Source organism: Phodopus roborovskii, unplaced genomic scaffold, assembly GCF_943737965.1.
Source record: "Phodopus roborovskii unplaced genomic scaffold, PHOROB, whole genome shotgun sequence".
NCBI lineage: Eukaryota > Metazoa > Chordata > Mammalia > Rodentia > Cricetidae > Phodopus > Phodopus roborovskii.
Window position 1 is genome coordinate 6,732,247 of NW_026126648.1, and position 21,510 is coordinate 6,753,756.

A 21,510-nucleotide genomic window follows, 5' to 3' on the forward strand; every position below is an offset into this window, starting at 1 on the left:
TTGAGACCCAGTATCTATACAAAAGTAAGGGTTATCATGACAATGTGTTCATTACACCTATGCAATAGACATTTTATTAAAGAATTTAAGTAAACTATCTACCACATTTGTTGAAAACTATGTCCCTAGTCTTATTTTTAAATAAGACAAATTAGTTTACTTCTTCTATCATCCTCAGTAAAAACCTCTCTCTCTCTCTCTCTCTCTCTCTCTCTCTCTCTCTCTCCCCCTCCCTCCCTCTCTCTCTGGGTGTGTGTGTGTGTGTGTGTGTGTGTGTGTGTGTGTGTATCTTGTTAATATTTCCCATGAATCACTTATTCATGCTTTGTTTTAAAAATGATATTTTTACCCTAGGTGGGGTGTTCTGAATTGAAGGCAGTATCTATGGACATTTTACCATCTAGAGTCAACCCTACTGGTAAAGATGAAACTGTGTCTCATCTTCAGTTACAGTCCTTATGCCATGTTGTTTCCTGAGATATCTTTGGAATGTTTCTTCTTTGTTGATGATGTAACATTTTCTTTTGAGTACCAAATATTTCTGTGATGGTCTGTGGTACTCTTGATGCACAGCATCACACACTATTACCAAGCAACTGTCTCATTGATAGTGCTGAGTTCAGTGACCCCAAATGACTTCCCAAACAACACAAGCTTCTATGTGATAAAATTAGAACTTAATTTCATTCTTCTAAGGCAAAAATCCCATAAGGTTTCCAATCTATATCTTGTAATTATTCACAATGGACATGGTATTGATGAGGAGAGCTGTGAAACGAGAGGCTTTGGGGTAATGTTTGGAGAATATTGAATGCTCTTCCAGGGACAAATTGAGCAGCAATTGATGCTTTAGTGGCATCTAACTATTTTGCTATCAATTGCTAAAGCCTGATGTTTTTGCACAGTGCCTGGAGGTAAAGGGACCCACACTGGGCCCAGACAACTCTAGCTGATAGCATGAGATATTTGAGCCCTGAGTGAACAGATTGCAGCTGCTGATGGTGCTACTCCAACAGTATTGGGAAGTTTGTCTCTCACTGTCGTTACCAGCTGGGATATTGTGCAGGTCAGGGACAGGCACTGTCAGGGTGCTGTTACTCCAGGACCCTTGCTAGGGTTTTGTACACATACTGATGCTTTTTTTACACTGGCTATTACTTTCCACTTGCTGTCACAAAGTTTTATGAGTAAGACATAAAACCAATCCAACTATAAGTATAATCCAAATACAGTAAATATTTTGAATTAATTAGTCTGAAATGCGTGCTATTACATTTATAGATGTAAAACAACAATGCCACCACCGCCAACAAAAACAACTTCTAATACAGATTCCCCTGGGTGCCCTTTTGTCTTTATACCCATGCTTAAGGAAGACTTGATTCTTTTTTTTTTTTTTTTTTTTTTTTACGAATCATACTATTTGACATTGGTAGTAGAAGCTCCTGGTTCGTGGGTGTCATTATTATACACTAGAGATCTACTTAACGGAGTTATTAGTTTTAAAATAAGATTGGGACAGGTGACTGAGGAGAAAACTAGAACTTTGAAAAGAAAGCACCTCAAATTCAGGCTCCAGGATGGGGTGTAGCATCCGTATTCCGTAGTTGTGTGAAGGGTCCTGGGCATCTTGAAGCAGGACAAGTGAGCCTTATACATTAGCAAGCTTCGTTTGCTTGGGTTCCTGATGAGAACACCCATTTTCCATTACTCGAAGGTTCTACCATTTATTCTTTTATAGGAGGGATTCTCAGTCCTGGCTTCTGTTAGATTCCTGCCTGGGAAGCTTTCAAAGTACTGACTCCCATTTGCAAAGGTGCTGATTTAATTGCTCTGGAGTAAAGGCTAACGCATAAATATTTTTAAAGTGTATGCGTGATTCCATTGAATAGCCAGTATTGAGAATTACTGCTCTCCAGCTACCTTTCGTTTCGCATAAAAGACAGTAGCAAACTGTTCTGAGAGCCCGGTTCTTGTTGTTCCAATTATATTTTCAACCTTAAGTGCTTCTAAGTTGTCTCAGTGTGAAGTCTTTCCCAAGAAAACCACTCATGCTCTGCTTTTATAATTAAATCTGATTCTTAAATATGTTTGCCCTTCCTTAACCACAAGTAGCACTCATATTGCTGCAGCCATTCTTTCTTCCTTCACAGTTATCTATCATGTTTACAGTAATTTATGTTGTCAGTCATTGGTCTCCTTTCCTGTTCAAGATAAGCTCTCTGAGGGAAAGGGTTTCATTTATTTTGTTCATCGCTATATTCCCAGTATCCAGAAAGCCTGGTATATAGTAGAGTCTCAGACAGTAATTATTAATGTTGTCCCTAATCATTTTGTTGTGCAAACCACAATACCTAACACTAAGGTGCATATTAACTATTGGAAAACACAGATTTGGACGCATAATTTGGTAATTATGGTCCACTATTTATTTGGAAGTAAATATGTTGGAATTTTCCATCCACAATATTTTAAATAATGTCAAATATTAAGGAAGAATAAACTAGCAGTATAAGAAAAGAAACACTTCTTCAATGTTAATTTCTTTTATTCTCCTGGGAAGCAATGGGAGACAGTAGCAAAACTAACCACCACACTGGCCTAGATCAGAACCATTGCAAACGTAGGTCTGTTACTTGTGTGTTACTACATCTTGGTGTTATGGAGGTGACTGAAGGATAAGCTCTTATATTAGCAGACTTTCCTTTGTTGTTTTGTAACTCTTGAATTCTTATCCAGATTGGCCTGGCCCACTCTTGTTATTCCGCATGCTGTTACAGGGGAATGTGCTTTTTAAGCCTCTGATAGCAAACTCACTTAAAAAAAAATGCTATAGGCTCCATTGTCTAAAGGGCGTTTCAGGTTTCCTCACTTTGCATACTCACACCATATGCATACAAATCGCCAGTAACCACAGAGGAGCCTGCACTGAGAACCAATTCAGTGGAAAGTGTTTAAAGATTCTTCATGAAAGGTGCACTCAGTGTGGCATTAAAAAGAATTTCAGGATATAAATCCTAAGAGATTGCAAACTTATTCAGAAGCTTAGGAAAGCAAACCCCATGTAGAATTGTTAGATGTGAAGTCATTGAGAAAATGAAGCTCTCATATTGTATTTATTTGGCAACTATTTATCGATAGCCCACTCCTTTGTGCAGAGCCCTTTAGTGGGATATGAAAGTTGCTCAAGGAGTCTCAGATCCAATCTGGGCTCTAATGGTTTCTTCTCCCTTGGAGAAGGGCCAGGGACAGCACAGAGGATTACCAGGAAGCGCACTTTGATTTCCTTTACCCTAGATGGCCCCACAGAGGACAGGCTTGCCTTGGAATAGCTTGCAGCTACCCTGAGACAATTTTCTCTCATTCTATGCTATTGCTGGGACAGCACAGTAATCAGATCATTTGACACTGTCTGCTTCTTAGTGTACCCAACCTGAAATGCCACATAGAACCAGGTGCCCGGGATCTGCAGCTGCACAATCTCACACACATCTCGTGGTGCTAAGTCTTTGTGAACAAGTAACGCTGACCTTTATGATGATGCTGTCTAAGCGTTTCTTTTAGGCAGAAAAATGTACTATCATATATAGAATAAAGATTGCTTGCATCGTCATTCCAAAAAAGTACCGTCTTCTGTCCTTGATTCATATAGTCCGCTAATTTGCCACAATAAAACATTACAAGTTATTTACAGCCACCTCCTATCTGAAGACCCGACGCTGATGTCTGGACTGATTAGGGCTCATGGGTTGGTTACAGTGTGTGACTACTGAAACACAAATTTATAAACTCGATTTCTCGTTCCTTGAAGCTCTCAGGGTAAGGATGCTTATTCCTTCAACTGTTCTCCCCCCCCCCCCCATTTTTGTCTATTTCTCTTTTGCACTCCTATGCAGACTTAGATCAGTTGGGAATTGGTCTTGAAGAAGCCTGCTCAACACTGTCTCCTTTTTCACCTGCCATGCAATAATATTGTACAACCTGACACTACACTTCCACTGTTTGTTGACTGTCTGCTGCTATACCCAGGTGTTTCAGAAGCCATTAATGGATGAGTGCTTCAGTGACCTGCTCTCTGCTTTGGTTGTTCTGTAACTTTGAACTCTTATCCAGTTTGGTGTCAGCTACTCATTATTTCCAATGGTGTTATCCTGCCGAGGCTGAGAAACCTGAATCTTGAGATATAGATTTAGCGGTCTCTACTTTAGGGGTCCAGAATGTTTTTGTTTCTCAAATTCTCAAAGCAAAGAAGTCGGTAGCTTTGAGATGTCTAGAGAAGTCTGAGTTTCTGCAAAGCTACCTTTTTGGAGGAAAGAATGTTTAATGGCAGCTTTTTTTATAGGGTAGTAAGAACAAATGAAGGAAAGGGAAAGGACATTCTAGAACAACAACCAATCACCACATCTACTAGGAGTAAAGGTGGGTTTTGATGGAACATGAGCCAGTAAAAACAGTGAGAAGCAATTTCAAAGCGCTCCTTTCTTTCCACATGGAGGATTGATCTATTTCTTGGAAGATAGCTACCTGGACATTTTGGCTTATATGTTGATAAGTATAGATATGCTTTCTGATATGAAGATGGATTAGAATAGCCCAAATTTACCCCCTTTCCCTATAATCTCTCCCTTAAAATTCCAATAAAGTATGTGGGAGCCTTATTTTATCAAATATATTTAGCTTTATATCCAACTCTGCCTCTCATTAGACAGTGAGTTTTAGACTGGTAATAGTGATAAATAGATAATTTAAATGAAGTAATGCACATATGCCGATTAACTCAGCATCAGAAACAGGGGAAGGGGAAGCAGTCAATATAATCAGCTGCTGTAGCAATAGTTGCCAGCTCAGGACCTACACATGATCAAGCCAGCCAGCATTCCTGAATGATGGGCAGGGGAGAGACTCAAAATGTTCTGCTCCTGGCCGAGGCTCTGCTGGCGGACGATAACTGCAGTTGGGTTTCTTTGGGGGTGTGACCCCTGGAAAGTTGCCCATGCTCCCTGGGGTAGCTTTACATCTATGCATATGCAGACAGCACTAACTGGATTCAGGGGGTCATGAAAAATGAATCAAGAAGACGGCATGGAGTTGGGGAAAGGATTAGAAGGAAGCATGAGGAGTTGTAGGAAAGGGGTTGAGGGTGAGCATGAGCAAACACATTGCATGCGGAGATGAAATTGTAAAAGGATAAATACAACTATGTTTAAAAACAAGCTGTTCTTTCTTGATGTTTTAAACTAAACTAGCATCTATCTAAGAGAATTATAACACTGAATGAACAGAAAAGAAATTAGCTGTATGACAATGATCAGTATCTTATAATTACTTTTAGGAACAGATTATTTTGTAATTTTGTTTAATTGAAGTGGACTGAGAAATCCCAAATGTTTGTGTTTCCAGATTCACATTGCTGTCCCTCAGTTTCTTTCTCCCCTCTCTCACGCTCTCTCTCTTCCTTCCTTCCTTTCTTTCATTCTTCCTTACTCCTTCCTTCCTCTTTCTTTCTTTCTTTCTTTCTTTCTTTCTTTCCTTCTTTCTTTCCTTCTTTCTTTTTTTCCTCTCTCCCTTTCCTCCCATTTTTTTTCTTTCCCCTCCCCTCCCTCCCTCCCTAATCCTGAGACAAACACAAAATGTTTCAACTGTATGGTTAATGCAATGACAATGTCTTCTCTGTTCATTATAGGCTAAATAACTTATTAGAATTGTTGCTTTCTAACACATAGCAGTCTTTAAATCCAGTGACTTACGTGTATAACATACATCAGACTGACACTATTGATTCCTACAGTGACTGTACTAATGCCCACTATTTCACAGAACACCAAAAAATCCCAGGCTAAGAGGAATATATATCCACTGCTCAGAGAAGGCATAGTCATGCTATGACCGAGGTGACTCTGGCCCTGATGGAATATGTTATTTGTTTCTTGGTCACCTGGGATTCCCAAGTTGGTCAATTATAAGTTTTTATGGCATGGTTTCCTTTTCATAAGGTCATTCTGTTTCTTATAACATGTTTGCAAATTGGCTGCTTGGTGACATGTTCCAGTGTCCTCTCCCAAACAGGACTGGCATGGATTAATCTCTGCATTTAAAGAGCTCATCTAAATCTCTTCTTTTATCACCCATGGGTATTAGGTTTATTCCTATGCTTTCCGAGACCATGAGACAAATTCTGAAGTAGCCCCTCTGTATTCCTAGCTGTTCATATTTTCTTTTTTTTCCCACCAAGAATATATTGGCTGCTTGCCTGGGCTATCATCTGGTATGTTCGAGATGAATGCAAACTAATTTTAAATCGTAGACTAAGATAAACATTATTAAGAAGATAAATATGCTGGGGTGGGAGGAGTTGGGAATTACAGAGAGAAGGAAAAAACAAAAGAAAAATGAAATGTCACAATATAGTCTGGGTGTTTGGGAAGTTCTTATTCAGTTAAACTAACCATCTCCAATATGCCAGGCTTCGTGTGTGTGTGTGTGTGTGTGCGCACGCACGCACACGCACACGCTAAAACTCACAGCCTCTCACGTGCTAGTCAAGCTCTCTGCCACTCAGCTGCACTCCCAGATTTACACGCCAACTATCCTAACAATAATCAAATAGGCCTTCCAGAGATGTTGTTTTAGATAGCATTTGAACAAGGAAAATCACTAAAATACACAACGAGCTATAGAGACCGGTTTCAAAAGAGTAATAGGCTGGGAAATGTGGCTAGAATGTGTCTAGGATCATTGGGATGGCCTCACTGAGAGGTTATATTTGAGTGAATGAAGCGAAGGGAGACGAAACCTTGTGGCCATCGGACAGGAGAGCCCATAGGGATAGGAAACACCAAATGCAAAGGCCTTAGGAGAGAAAGCCCCGGCACTTTGTGGGCCAGTGGGCAAGAATTCGGGCAGGTAAGTGGTGACATTGATGGGTGACGTGATGTTGACTTAGAAAAGGAAACCATATGCCCTATTTAACCTGTGACAGCGCGGGCCAACCCTGCATAGATGATCACACTGATTTGGATAATAAATCGCCTAGTGAACACCTAGCTAGTGTGTCACTCTTTGGATTCTATTTGTGTTGATATGAAAGGGCACACGTGGGAATTGTCAGGGGGAGGGGTGAGATCGACAGATTTAAATTGTTTTCTTATTTTACATATTGATCCCAGTTTCTTCTCCCTCCCCCCCCCCACTCTACATGTAGGGTGAGGCCTTCCAGGAGGGGTCAACAAAAACTGTCAAGTCATTTGGAGTAGGGACTAGGCCCTCCCTCCTGCATCTAGGTTATGGGAGTAACCCTCCATGGGGAATGTGCTCCCGAAGTCCTTTTGTGCACCAGGGATTTATCGTGGTTCCACCGTCAGAGGTCCCTTAGACTGCCCAGGCCTTCTGAGATCCACATTCATGGGGTCTGGTTGGTCCTATGCTGCTTTCCCAGCTGTCAGTCTGGGATCCATGAGTTCCCCCTTGCTCAGGTCAGCAGTTTCTGTGGGTTTCTCCAGCCTGGTCTTGACCCCTTTGCTCATCCCTCCTCCCTCTCTGTAACTGGATTCCAGGAGTTCTGCTCAGTGTTTAGCTGTGAGTGTCTGCTTCTGCTTTGATCAGCTACTGGATGAGGGCTCTATGATGGCACATAAGTTAGTCATCAATCCCATCATCAGGGAAGGGCATGTAAGGTAGGACAGATTTTTATCGGAGTTATTTAGCCTTCTGTGTTGACAGTGGAATACCAGGGTGGGAGGGAACCAAGAGGCGGGGTCGGGGGATGAGGGGGAGGGATTAAAAGGATGGTCATTGTGGATCACACGCCGCAGCCAGATTTGAGTGGCTTCCCGGAAGGCTGTGCAGCTGCAGGCAGTGAGGGGGAAGCATCTGCTCCCTTAGTGTGCTGTCTGGTCCTTGTACTCTCTGCAATGATGTTTCTCTTCGTTTGCATCCAAGGTCACAAAGAGTGCCTTGATGACTCTTCCGGGCTCTGCTGAGTTGTCGGCTCAATGCTACCGCTCGGTTCCTTATTCCGCCTATTGTGAGAAACAGATATGAAATGGTATTATTTTTTCTTTTTCTCCTCAGAAATAGCTCATTTTTTTGCCCACACCAACCATTCCGTCGAATCTCTGTATCTACACGTTGCTTCCTACAGCAACTTCAGAATAACGGATTCCACATGTTCTGTACATACTCATTAACTCATGAATGTTGTGATATAAGTTAATAAGTTAAAATGGAGTCTAAGTACAGATGTGAATATGAATTTTATGCCTGCTTAAATAGGGCCATATGTATTCATAGGAATTAAATGGATTCCTACGGATCTAAATATATCCATGCAGAAAAAAAAAAAAAACTTCAGATTTTGCCTATATTTTTTATTTCTACTTGAATTTTACTTCATCTTTGTAGGAACTGTACCTAGTTTTTGATCATTGCTTTCCTTGGTTGAAATGGATAGCTGAGACAAAGAATATAAAGTACTGATTATATATTGTTATCTAGCCAACAAAACAGACTGAAACTCTGTGTGTGTGTGTGTGTGTGTGTGTGTGCACGCGCCTAGATACTGTTCCAAAAATGTGACATATATATATACATATATATATATATGTCACATATATATATATATACATATATGTTCTAAGAGGGATATTATGAATATATAAATTTCAAATGGTCTGTATATCCATGAAGAAGTACCCAGATAATGAATTTAAAATTATATTGTTTCTCTTGGCCCCTAAGGTTTAGCAACCCTAGCATCAAGCAGAAGTTGTTGGTACTAAGGTACCAACAAATGACAATAAACAAACCCTTGGTGTCTCTATATAAATTGAAAACACACTGAAGTCTTCCATAGTGTGTTCTGTAAGCTAAGGAGGTCTATTTGGATTGCTGTCTGTTACTTACATGTGCTTGTGGGGTGTTTAATGTCATGTTTTCTTCTGCCTCCGAGTGTCAGTACCTTGCAGCAAGTCTTATATTCCATATGGTAAACAAGTTAATGAGGTATTTTAGGGACTCAGCTTACAGAACAGGAAGAGTTCTAGGAGCCTGCAAGTGGGCTATGTGGGGATTGTACCTGTCTCCTGTTGATGGTGTGGGAAAGGAGGCAGACCAGCTGTTGGCATCCCTGCTTAGAGGAGCAAGAAATACCATAGTGGACTGTGGCAGTAAAGGGAAAGGAGAAAGAGGGTGCAAAAGAGTTGTAGAAAGGTATTCCAAGCAGCTCACTCCACCTTCTCAGAGTACGCACAAGCACTAAAGACAGAACCCACATCTACCCTGACTGCAGTCATTCAAGGAAAAGATGAGAACCAGCTTGATTCCAGGGGCTTAGTCTAGATTGCTACTTTTTCATTTCATTTCAGAACAACAGCAACAGCAAAAATCTTATTTCTTTTCCTTTATTTTGAATGAATCTTCTTCCAAATCTTGGAATGTTATGCATCAAATCCAGAACTCATACATGCAGATGTTTTTGTTATTGTTGGCCAGTTTGTACATGAAACCAAGGAACTCTGTGCATGGAGATTCAGGCAAGGGTACCTGTGATCAACTGCATTCTTCATTTGAGCTTTCAAGTCCATCATAAAAGCCACTCCTCTATTTAGTTATTTGAACTCTTGCTAGGATGTAGTGGAACAAATAATCCAAAATTATGGATAATCCAAAAATGTCATTTATATTTGGCTTTGGAATACACTACCAGATGTTACTCTAGCAGATTTCCCTTCCTAATTAGGCCTCACTTAAAGAAGAAGTTAATTTCGTCTTCATTAGCTGTTTCCAAATCAGCAGGATAGGGCAAGAAAGAGGCCTAGGGCATGCTGGGTACTTGGAGGAAGCTGGCCCAGAGTGGAAAGTCAGTGGTAGATTGTGCACATGGAAGAAAAATTCAAATGTGGGTAATCAAGTTGATAGGCATGTACACTGCAAATACTTCTGGGAACCATCTTGACGAATTCTCAAGTTGCACTGATGCTTTTTTAAAATTCCCATTAATCATAAATTCAGAAAAATAAAGAAGATATTCCATAACAGGAATAATGTAGAAAAACCTGAAACTTCACACAGGAAAGTGGAGACACTGTAAGGTTAAGTGACCCCTCAGAGAGATTGATCTCTGAGTCAACAGTTCCTAAGAAACTGAAATTGATTAATGAGTGATAAGAAGACCCTCCCCATTTCCTTCTTATTGATGATTTGAATAATGAGGAAGCTAGAATTCTCATGGCCTAATTCACATTAAGAGAGCTAAGATAATGAAGCTGTGATTAAATGGCTATTAAACTATTTTTATCAAACAGAGATCAAGCGAGTGTGAGAATGTGAGGATGCAGAGTGTAATTGCAATTCTACAAGATGCAGAAAAAAATTACTATCATAAGCAGGGCACAGCCCTTCCATAATAGACTGCATTTAAAAAACTTTGGGATGCCACGTGTGGTTTCTCCCTTTAGGTGACCATTAGCAAACCAGTCCTTCATCTTCTCCTTGACTGGGTGGATTTATTTGCTGTGGAGGAAATGTGGCTGGATGAGCTAAATTCACTGTGGCCCCAACCACCATGTCTTCTCTATGAGACGGAAGGTCCTTTGGCTCCTGTGAGCAAAGCAGGACAGTCCAGTGCAGGCTTGGAGTCTGGGATTTTAATCTTCAGGTGACCTTGGGAACCCATCAGAACAATGTCTACCTTCGTTAGTTGTGCTGTTTGGATTATGTCACACCCAGTGCACAAGTCATTTTAGGACACTGAAGTCTCAAAGAGCAGCAATGAGCCTCCAGGTTCTGTTGACTGTTTTGGAAAAAAAAAACCCATTATTTATTAATGATGAGGCATGGCTTAGGGATTGCTGCACATTCCAGATTTGGGGTTGTCAGTATAAAAGCCAGTGTGTCATCTGTCACAGGAAATTTTTTACACCTGGGGTGAGGTTTTGTTGCCTGCTTTCCTCCTGGAGAGTCCTCAGAGTGGGTTTTACAGATGCACAGACCTTCATTTGGGTGAGAAGGGTATCAGGTAAGGAGAACCCAAGGTTGAAATTCCCCACAGGAAACACCCTGGATCGCTGCCGAGCAAGTCTGGAGGTGCCTACTGACCTAGGCTTTCCTGTCTCTTCTCCTGCAAGGCGTCCAGTGGAGCTGGTGATCTCCACACAGCTTGTGGTGATCCCCTCTTTCATTCCAGACTCTCTACTTTTCAATCTTTTAGAGCAGTGGTTCTCAGCCTTCCTAATGCTGTCACCTTTTATTACTGCTCCTCACGTTGTGGTGACCCTCAACTGTCAAACTATTTTGTTGCTGCTCGTAGCTAAATTTTTGCTGCTGTTACAAGTTGTTGTGGAGATATCTGCTATGCAGGATGTCTGATATGCAACCCCAAAGGGGTCCTGACCCCCTCCAGTTTGAGAACCACTGTTTTAGATGTTGCTGAGAAATGTTCTGTCTTATAATATTGCAATTTCAAGTGACTGGAGAGGAGCACAAGGGCCAAGGTGTCCCCTGCAATGTCATCTGGCTCACTCATGTCCTTCCATTCCCTGTCATGTGTGAACAGCTATGTGTTCATAGGCTTCCATGCTTCATCTGTGGCAACTCTGATTTATTTGCTCTGTAAATTGGGACCAGAGCAATAATGGAAAGTGGCATTAATTATTTGATGGAGTCCTCCTTGTCACGTCATTGCATTCTCTGGGAAGATGACTATTGAAAATCACACAAAACTAACTGAAATTGCCACAGTGAGGGACTGCATCCACTAGACTTTACATGTAGGAATATTTGTTGATTTTGACCATTAGACTCCCATAATTAGTGAAAAATCGGAATTTGAAATCATAGCAATCATTCATCTAAAATTGAGAACAAACATTACTAAATAAATGGTCTGGGAGCACCTGGGCATACAGAGATAGTAAATATACCCAACAGTCATCTTTAATTGACAGTATGAGAAGGCTGGCCTTATTGCTATGTACTGGTTGAATAGTAACCTTCCTCGCCCAAGCATCTCTGCCCCACACCCATTTACTGTTGCAATCTCCTATTCCACAAGCCCTCCCCTCCCATTGTGCTTTCAAGAGAGGGGAATTAAAATAGTTGGTGGCTTAATCAGATCTTGTAAATTAATTATGACATTATCAAGCTCCAATATTTCTGCCTTTGTGTGCGGTATACATTCACTCAGGCTTATTAAAGAAACCGGTGAAAACTAGTTAATTTAAGTGTTCTTTGTCATTTTGGCTTGATTGGAATTATCTGAGTTTGTTTACACAGGGGATAGAGCTGTGGTGCCATTGTATCCTGTGATTGAAAGCAAATAGCAGCTTGTAGTATCACTGGAAAGCCAAACACAAAATTTAAATCAGGGTAAACAAAATTACTCATTTATTAGTAAATACTCGTCACAATTTTTCTTGAGTTCTTTTTTTGACGTTAGAGAATTGAACCCTTTTGAAAATGGGATAGGTATTTATGAAAACTGTTCAATATATTGAACGTGTACTTATATGTACTTGGGTATGTGTATGTATTGGAGAGGGCTTCCAGATTACTTTATTAGAAAATACAGTCCGTTATAGTAATACAAACCTCATTTATTTTGGTAAGATTTCTAGTAGCATATTTCATTTAAATATACTTTTATTGAGAAAAGTTTTATGACTTGCATTTATTTATTTATTTATTTATTTTTGGCATGTGGTGGTAATTAGAATTTGGGGATACTAAAAATGGAATCATTGGACTTTCTGGATACTAGATTATATTATAAAGCAGAAAATAGAAAGCATTTCACTATTAGGAGTACATGGAAAGATGCATAACAGTTGGGGGAAGTAAGATTTTGTTTGTTTGTTATTGTGCAGTTTAGATTTTGAAGAATGTGTAGTTGATGGAAGTAATGTGCCTTCTGAAAAGGACTGTGAGCTTCTGGTTGAGTTTTTCTTCTTCATTAGAATTTAAGACTCAATGCATTTGTCACACTGTAATGTGCCCAAAATACATGGCTATACTCTGAAATCTGGAGGCAGTAGGAAAATGCCATATGCAGACACTAAAAAGGTCTATTAATGCCCACAGAGAATAAAATAGTTCTTCCTGTCCTCTTTAATCCAAAAGAAAGCAAAGTCTGTAATTTGACTCCTAGATAGAGAATGAGCAGTAACGAGGGAAAACATTTTACTTTCACGTGAAAATAGAATGTCTACGTGATAAGACCCTGCCTAATTTCTCTAGTAATACAATCTGATTTTCTGATTAGCTACCTTTTCCTGTGATTCTTGTGATTTTGTCAGGTCAATTAACCGAAGTTCAGTGCTAGTGAGAAAGGAAGCGTGGACATTGCCAGCTTCATTAGATGCCAGCAGCTTAGGTGCATTTTGTAATAGAATTGTGTGGGATAATTTAGCCATATTGTTAATGTCATAGCATACAGAACCTGACCAAAAAAAAAAAAAAAAAAAAAAAAAAAAAAGAAAAAAGAAAAAAGAAAAAGAAATTTGGAAACACTGGAAACAGGTCAAATTGGATAAACAATGTAGAATCCTAAAAGAAAGAATAGAAAATGATATGCACAGTCTCTGTGGATGACAATAAATGCTGTCAATGAATTATCAATGAATTATTCTGATTAGGCAATGACAATGTATTCCATGTGCCTGACACTGGGACTGATTGATTACAGGCATAGACAAGAACATATTGTCATAATAACAGATCCAGACATTCCAGTTTTTGTAAGAACCAAGACTAATATTATCCTTTATATAATTTGTTCGTATTACTCCTAGTCTGTTTTCTTTTCCACCCAAAGAAGAGTTCAGTCTATTTTTATTTCTATCTTCAGTCCTGGCCATAACATCGACAAAGACTAAAACATTCAATAATATCCATGAAAGGTGGAATACAGGTTTAGTTTTGTGTAATCATCAATGAAAATGAGTTTATCAAGTTAGAACACATCACCGAAGCAAAGCCCCTACTAGAAACTGTGACATGCTTAAGTTATACCCCTGGCGTAAGGAAGGACTTTGGCTAAGATACATTGCAAAGGAAGGTTTCCTCTTAGCAATGGACTTGCTAATGAGGAGGCCAGGCCTCCCAAAGCGTTAGTCTGAAGAACTGATAGTCAAGCTAAAGAAGTTGAGAAAAACAGTGGTTTTCCTATAAAAGATCCCAAGTTTGGGTTTGGGAGACAAGAGAGGCATTAGATGGTAGAAGTATCCAGTAGGCAGAGGTTTATGACATGAGTTAGGTGAGATGTCAGGAAGAGCAATAAATGATTTGGGAGTGAGCTGGGATGAGAGTATAATTGAAATCACCAAAGTGTGTAGCATCCCTTAGTATAGTTAAAGTTTCTGATGGTGTTCAAGTGGAAATTTGTCTCAATGTTTGGGGTGGCATACTGAGTGGGAGATCTAAGAACTGTTTATGAAGATTAGATGATGCTTAAAATTCTCTTAAGGCCCAAGATTTCCTAAGTTGGGGCCAGAAGACAGAAGGATGTGAAAAATAACTGTGAACACAGCAGAAATATATGCACCAGCATTAAGGATGGATCTAGCAGATTGGTAAACCAGGCAGCTCCAAGATCAGTAAACGTATTTGTTAATCACATGATTCAGACTAAAAGTGAGTTAGGAGTTTGAGGAAGACATCGTCTTTGTGCCTGGCATGGGCATTGAAGATTTCAAATGCAGTTTCCTCACCCACCTGGACATTTTCGGTCTACACTGATTAATCATGGTGCCTGCCTCCTCATGTCCACTCACTCATGTCTTCTGTGTTTTTCTCTGCTTCTGCAGAAGATAGATGAAGAGAATGAGGCCAACTTGCTAGCAGTCCTCACAGAGACCCTGGACAGCCTCCCTGTGGATGAAGACGGATTGCCCTCATTTGATGCCCTGACAGATGGAGACGTGACCACTGACAACGAGGCCAGTCCTTCCTCCATGCCTGACGGCACCCCTCCACCTCAGGAGGCAGAAGAGCCGTCTCTAGTAAGAACCCTTCCTACTGTCTGTCAGTGGCCAGAGTTGCCCCTGGCTGCCCAATGCATGGCTGCAGCATAGGAACAACTGGGTTTAGATTTTTAATTCAGACTAAAGTGAAAAGAAATCTATAAGCCAGTCTAGATTTTCCAATTCTGCAATGCACTATTAAAAGTGTTGATGAAGCATTTCTTACATGGTATAATGGAACTTGTGTATGGAAACAATCTTTTACTATTCTTGTGTGTGTGATTGTTTTTCTTAGAATTATTCAAGTTCATGGTTCAAGCCGAAGGAGTAGAGTGAGAACTAGAAAGAAATGACTAAACTTTACCTACACCTTTTAAAACATTATCATGTCAAAATGATCTAAATTACTTTGAATTTAAGATTAAGAAGGTTTGAATTTTTTATTTTTGAAAGTCTATTTCTATGCATTTTAAATTAGATTAAATTAATTTAAATTTCTATGAATTTCTACCATTCCTCCAGCCCCTTCTATTTACCTTCGTCTTAACCCTCCCATGCTCCCAACTCTCAAATTAATAGCCTTTTTTCTTTCTATTATTATTATTGCATACCTACATATGTATAAACATATATGTGCAAATATGTAAATACACTCTTCCAAGTCTGTTTTTGCTGTTTGTATATATGGTTTCATCATTTGCAGTACTTTTAGTGACTGCACAGTACATTTTTATGGAGATGCTATGAGTTATTAGTCAATCCAGTATGCTGAGATGTCTAGGTTTTTCTTTCCATGTTTTTGCTGTTACAGATTGTATAATAATGTTTACATTTCTTTGCATATGATTCCAAAAATAGAATTGCAAACCCAGGCAGTATGCTATAGCTTAAGACTTTATATCAGCATTTCTTATGAAGATAGAAAAATAATAGCTTATCTGCAGCCCAAGTTACTGAAATTTGTAGTAGGCAATGGAGAATAAATTTGCTGGCCATGAGGAGTGACTTCTTCTTTTTTTTCAACATAATGCTTGACCAGAATTTTATTAGTCCTGAGTGCCATTTGCCTCCTGGTCTATGATAGCCATTTGTCATTTGCCATAAATCTCATGGAAGAGCAATACTGTGTAATTACAGAATGCCATTGTTCTAACATTAGTAAAATAATCTGGCCTGCTATTTGGAGGTTGATTCTCTCAAATCTTTAAGTCCGAAGGAATTCAACATGGACATATGGGGAATCTGCCTTTTCCTCTTTGTATTCTAAGACTTCTGCTCTTGAGGAAAATAGTCTATGTGTAAGTTACTCCTCCCTCACCATGCCCCCCATATGCCTACCACCTTAATTCCTTCACAAGGATTTGCATCTGTACAGCTTGTTCAAATTGGAAGTTTTGTTGAGTTCAAGACATCCTGCACATCATGGCAGGGAAGCTTTTTGACAGCCAAATGAAGAAACTGGGTTCATGAAATTGTCAGTGCCAAACCCAGGCATTGTGGTGTACATCCATGATCCGGTGGCTTCGAGGCTGAGGGAAGAGCATGTCTGTGAATAAAGAGGCCCTGACTGAAAAGGCAAAGACACAAACAAACAAAAATGATAAGTCCCTGTCTTGTGCTATAGCCCCCATGTAGGCTATTGGGCAGCATTCTATCTACAAATCCTTGTCTCACACTAATCCACATATTTTTAGTCATTTGTTTATATATGCAGTTATGAAACATGGTTCAAAATGTTTTCATTGATTCTCATGTGAGTTTGATGGGCACGGAGAGGAAGAATTAGTTTCTGTTCTCTGCCCCCCAAAGTTTTAGTGGGCAAGGCAGGGGATTTGGCTTTGGGAACCTTTTAAGGGAAGATTGCATCATTATTCTTTGTAAAAAAAAATCATTTAAAAATTGAGGACAACAATGCCAAGCTTCAAATAACAAGGAAAGAAACATTTTCCTAGGTAGCTCTGTAATGCTAAAATCTTTTCTTACCTTTAATTAAACTTGTTTCCTTTGCCATTCTTGTGCTAAAGTATGGTGTGGTTAAAGAGAAATGTCTTTCTAATCAGCTTCTGCTTACCAACCTGAAGCTCAGGAGATGTGTAACTTTCCTTGTTTTCCGTTCCCTAGCTTAAGAAGCTCTTACTGGCACCAGCCAACACTCAGCTGAGCTACAATGAATGCAGCGGTCTTAGCACTCAGAATCATGCAAGCCACAACCACAGGATCAGAGCAAGCCCTGCTGTTGTTAAGGTGCGCGTGCAAACATTTTGATGCAGAGAAAAGGAGGGGGTAGGGCTTGCACAAATCCGCATAATGGGCATAACATTTGTATGTATTAATTTAGCCTGGGTTCAGTGGCTGCCTCTAAAATGGAAGCAGATACTAAGTGTGTCTCCAAACACTGCACAGGCACTTGGGGGCAAACTTGGAAGAGTTCTCCCTTATGCTTTGGTTTTCTGATGATCAGAATGTATAATTCCTTTCCCACTTGATTAATATATGCTGTGGTCCATACTACAACACAATTTGCTGGTAGGCTGGTAGCTGTGGTCCGTGGATGACTTTAAGATGCAGGATGACTGGTTTACCAGCTGCTTAACCTGAGATAGATTGTTTCAGATTCACTGCAAAAGATCGGTCCCTGCCATTAATTGGAGAAAATGCTGGCAATGACATAATTCAGTTAGCGGGCTGTATTAAACAATGTTTGTCTTGCCATTCGCTGTGAGCGAAAGCAGAGCGTTAAGGGGTACTTAAGAGAGTTGTGAATGCTGGGCCTCAGCAATCAGCGGTAAATTAAGGTTTAAAGCAGCTTCCTCCTCCCCCCCACTCACAGCAAAGGCACTGTAGGGTCTTGTTAGTTACATGTTGCTGAGTAGGAACATCGGGATGTAGGAGAAATGAAATAAAAAGCTGCATAAATGGCATTTAGGAATTTTAAATGTAATTTTCTTCCTTGTTCTGCAAACAATTATTCACAGCTCATAGATCCAGTACACTTAGACAGAGCACTTCACCGAAAATCTCATCTCTTCAGAAAACCTATATCCATTCTGATAAGGTTCACTTCACTAATTTTAGCTTTTTTTTTTTATGCCTTGTTTTTAAGACCGAGAATTCATGGGGCAATAAAGCAAAGAGCATTTGTCAACAGCAAAAGCCACAAAGACGTCCCTGCTCAGAGCTTCTCAAGTATCTGACCACAAGCGATGACCCTCCTCACACCAAACCCACAGAGAACAGGAACAGCAGCAGAGACAAATGCGCCTCCAGAAAGAAGTCCCATACACACCCACAGTCGCAACATGCTCAAGGTATGCCAGGACAGTGACAACCGCCCGCCCGCGCAGCTGGCAAGGGCGCGGACAGCACAGAAGTCTGAGCCTGTGGACCCCTGCTTCGTCCCATCTGTGTCTGTCTGGGGCAAATGGAGTAGGGGTGCGGGGTGGGGTCTTCCACGGGCACAGGTTGAACGTAACCTCTTCGGGAGATAAGCAGGCTGAGTAATAAATCCGAAAGACGCCTGCATTGTTCGCTGGGTGGAGTGGGGCCACAGGGATCACAACACCTTTGAGGTTTACACGCATCTGGATTACCGAGATCACTGACTGTTATGTTCTATCGCTTGCCAATTCTGTGCGGGGCTCTTTGATTTTTCCCTTTCCAGTCATGGAAAAAATGAGGCGCTGGAGATTTCCTCTACTACCCTGGGAAGCAGTAAATAGCATTCACGTAGTCTTTCTGATTAAGTACATTCCTGTCTTACTTTTAAGGCCACCTGCTTTGCTCACAGATTTTACTTCGCATGTAAGGACTTGGAAATTCCCGATTTCCTCTGCCCTTTATTTTTGAAATATACTACCTAGAGTAAACAAAAACATGTGGGTTGATCTTTATTAGTCCCATATGTAGTCAGGAGGCTGATGATGGAGAGGCACATTCCAGTGATTTGAGGAAAATCTCTCTTGGCCGAGATACAGTTTCCCTCTCTCAACGCTCCCCCTTCCAATTGTGGAAGTCCAGGACTCGGAAAGAGTTTGCTGAAAGTTAATTGTTGCTTTAAAAATGCCAGCGTCTGCTTCCTCCCTGGAATCCTGTCATAGACTCAGACATATTCTGTAGCAGGCAGAAACATTCCCATGGTGTGTTTCTGGCTCCCACGGAATGGTAGTCCCAGTGAGTTTGAGCTGTGTTCGTTTTGTACAGCAGGTAGGATGCTTCTGCTGCCGCCGCCGTTGATGATGATGATGATGACTTTAATAAACATTTTTCTTGGGGTTTGTAATCCCTCTGCCTTCCTACCTTGGAGGACTTTTAGGAATTTCCCTTTAATGTTTTAAGTTGCTCTCTCCATTAGGGTTTTAGTTGTTCTTTGTTTGTTTTGATTTTGTTTTTCCTTGCTGGGTTATCAAATTTATTATCAACTCTCTTCAGGAGGATAAATTTAACTACATGGGACAAATTCCCTTTCAGTTCCCTCTGCTAGTCTTGGCCCTTGTTCCCACAAGCTCTATCATTGTCGTGTGGGTTTTTTTTTTTTTTTTTTTTTTTTTTTTTTTTTTAGCAGAGGGGCTGGTAATGTTGAAGACCAAGAGAAAGGAGCCCACTGGGCTTGGTGTAGTGAATGAGTGAAGAATCCATTGGGTTTCTCCTGACCAGTTGCCAGTCATGCCTTCATCTGGAGCTGAACTGAGAGTCTCTGTCTCTCTGAAATCCTGTGTTCAGGCACCTGATTAGTTAGCACATGGCGTAAAGTTCTCTCTTCTGTCTCTTGTATCTCTCTCTTGTACTATCTTTCTTCCCTTTTACTTTCTATATTTTTATACCCTTATGGAGTTTGAGATTTTCTTAAAATTCAAAATTTATTAACCATTAAATATTACCATAAACTTTTACCAACCATAGCACTGAATAATTAAATACGTCCTTGGAAGACGGATTCTTGGAGAGGGAGCAGCTATATGAAGAGTTTTTAAAAGTACAGATCTGTGGTAAAGCCTAAAAGGTTCATCAAAGAACAAAGCCTGCTGTGTCGAAAGAAAAATAAATCCCATAATTATTGGAAGCAAAATGAGAAATGAGGCCTAGCTTTCAATTAATAACCCATAGGTGCTTACCACTCAAGATTATTTAAGTTATTCAAGTTAAAAGGTAGAAACCTCACAAACAGTCAGAGACGGTTTTGGAGAAGGACAGGTATGTTTGTGACTGGGCTTTTGGTCTGTTCCTCCTTACGTTGTGACATTATGCATTTGTTGGTTCCTTAGGATAATTGCGTAGTCTATGTGGTATGCTGGGGTCTCATCCATACACCCGCTCACATACATATTTATTCAAAAATAGCATCTACATGAAGGGTAACCATGAGGCTCCTAGTAGCTTGTGGTTGGTCAGCCCTTGAAACAGCTCCAGTGAAATTCTTTAAAAATGAAATCAATGGACCTTGTGAGACAGTGCCTGTGAACCAAAGTCCTGTCAGGGCTTCTAGTCTGAGGGCAGCTAGAGAACTGGACCCTGCTTAGGCCTCGAATTTCCTGCTTGCCTCTGCTGGGATTCAGCATGGCTCTGTTGCTCTTGGAATTTCCTGTACCTAGCTATCTGAATTTTGGAGACAATTGTATAAGCATTTAATACGGCCCATTGTACATCCACATTTCTGATTTTCAATGTACATTTATTGTATGAATTATCTTACTGTCCCTAATTGGATAGTATTGTCTATAGAACCTGTGTAAATTATTCTGGCTGTTAGCAAAATACCATAAAATGGAGTGAAATTTGTCCATAAATTTATTCTTTTTGAAAGGCTGATTAAATTAGGCATACTGAAAAATTAATGTACAATCAGCTCATCTATCTGTATATATGTAAAAGCCAATTAATCAATGTACCTAATTTGTAGAAGACAGCATGAGCTTCATATTTCTGGATGCACATTGGATAGTTGAAATACTTACTATTCAATTGTTTAAAAACTAAATCCTAATCTACAAATTAAATATGTAAATACCATTTTTCATATGAAGTACCTTATTCCAGACTAATTTAGACATAAATAATATGTTTACATTTGTAAGGACCTTAGTTACTGGGGTTGATTAACTTACTTTAAAGTGTTTTAAATTCAATTCCTTTTGGTAACAGGAGGAAGGAAGCATCTTAGTGTCCAATTCTTACAAGAATCAGCTTTATGGCACTGTAGGCATCATTTAGTATCTTTGTGTTACAGAGTATTCAACCATAAACTAAGAAACTATTCCAGAGACCATTTTTGTTACAACTTTATGATCTTCGTTATACACGTATCAAACTCTTGGCCTTCTGAAAGTAATTAACAAGAAAAGAACTGACAAAAGCTTACATACATGCATTCTCATAGATCTGCATATATAAATAATATATTTTTCATCATTTATTCTCTTCTTCCTGCTTAAAGCACAAGATTGGCGTAGAGAAGCAGTTAACACATTAGAGCAAGAAGATCCCTACTCTTGGCATCTTGTTGAGAAAAGATACCAAAGGAAGTAAGATTCTGTGATACTCAAAGATGGAAAGGAATACT

General features: G+C 39.9%; 1 protein-coding gene across 2 annotated transcripts in view; it reads left to right on the forward strand.

Moving 5' to 3' along the window:
* Ppargc1a (PPARG coactivator 1 alpha) overlaps window positions 1–21,510 on the forward strand; it is a 621,117-nt gene that overhangs the window by 565,277 nt on the left and 34,330 nt on the right. For both annotated transcript variants that reach the window (XM_051174044.1, XM_051174043.1), the window contains 3 exons: window positions 14,799–14,993; window positions 17,076–17,198; window positions 18,058–18,262. In XM_051174044.1, the coding sequence (XP_051030001.1) occupies window positions 14,799–14,993; window positions 17,076–17,198; window positions 18,058–18,262 (523 nt within the window). The remainder of the gene's footprint in view (window positions 1–14,798; window positions 14,994–17,075; window positions 17,199–18,057; window positions 18,263–21,510) is intronic.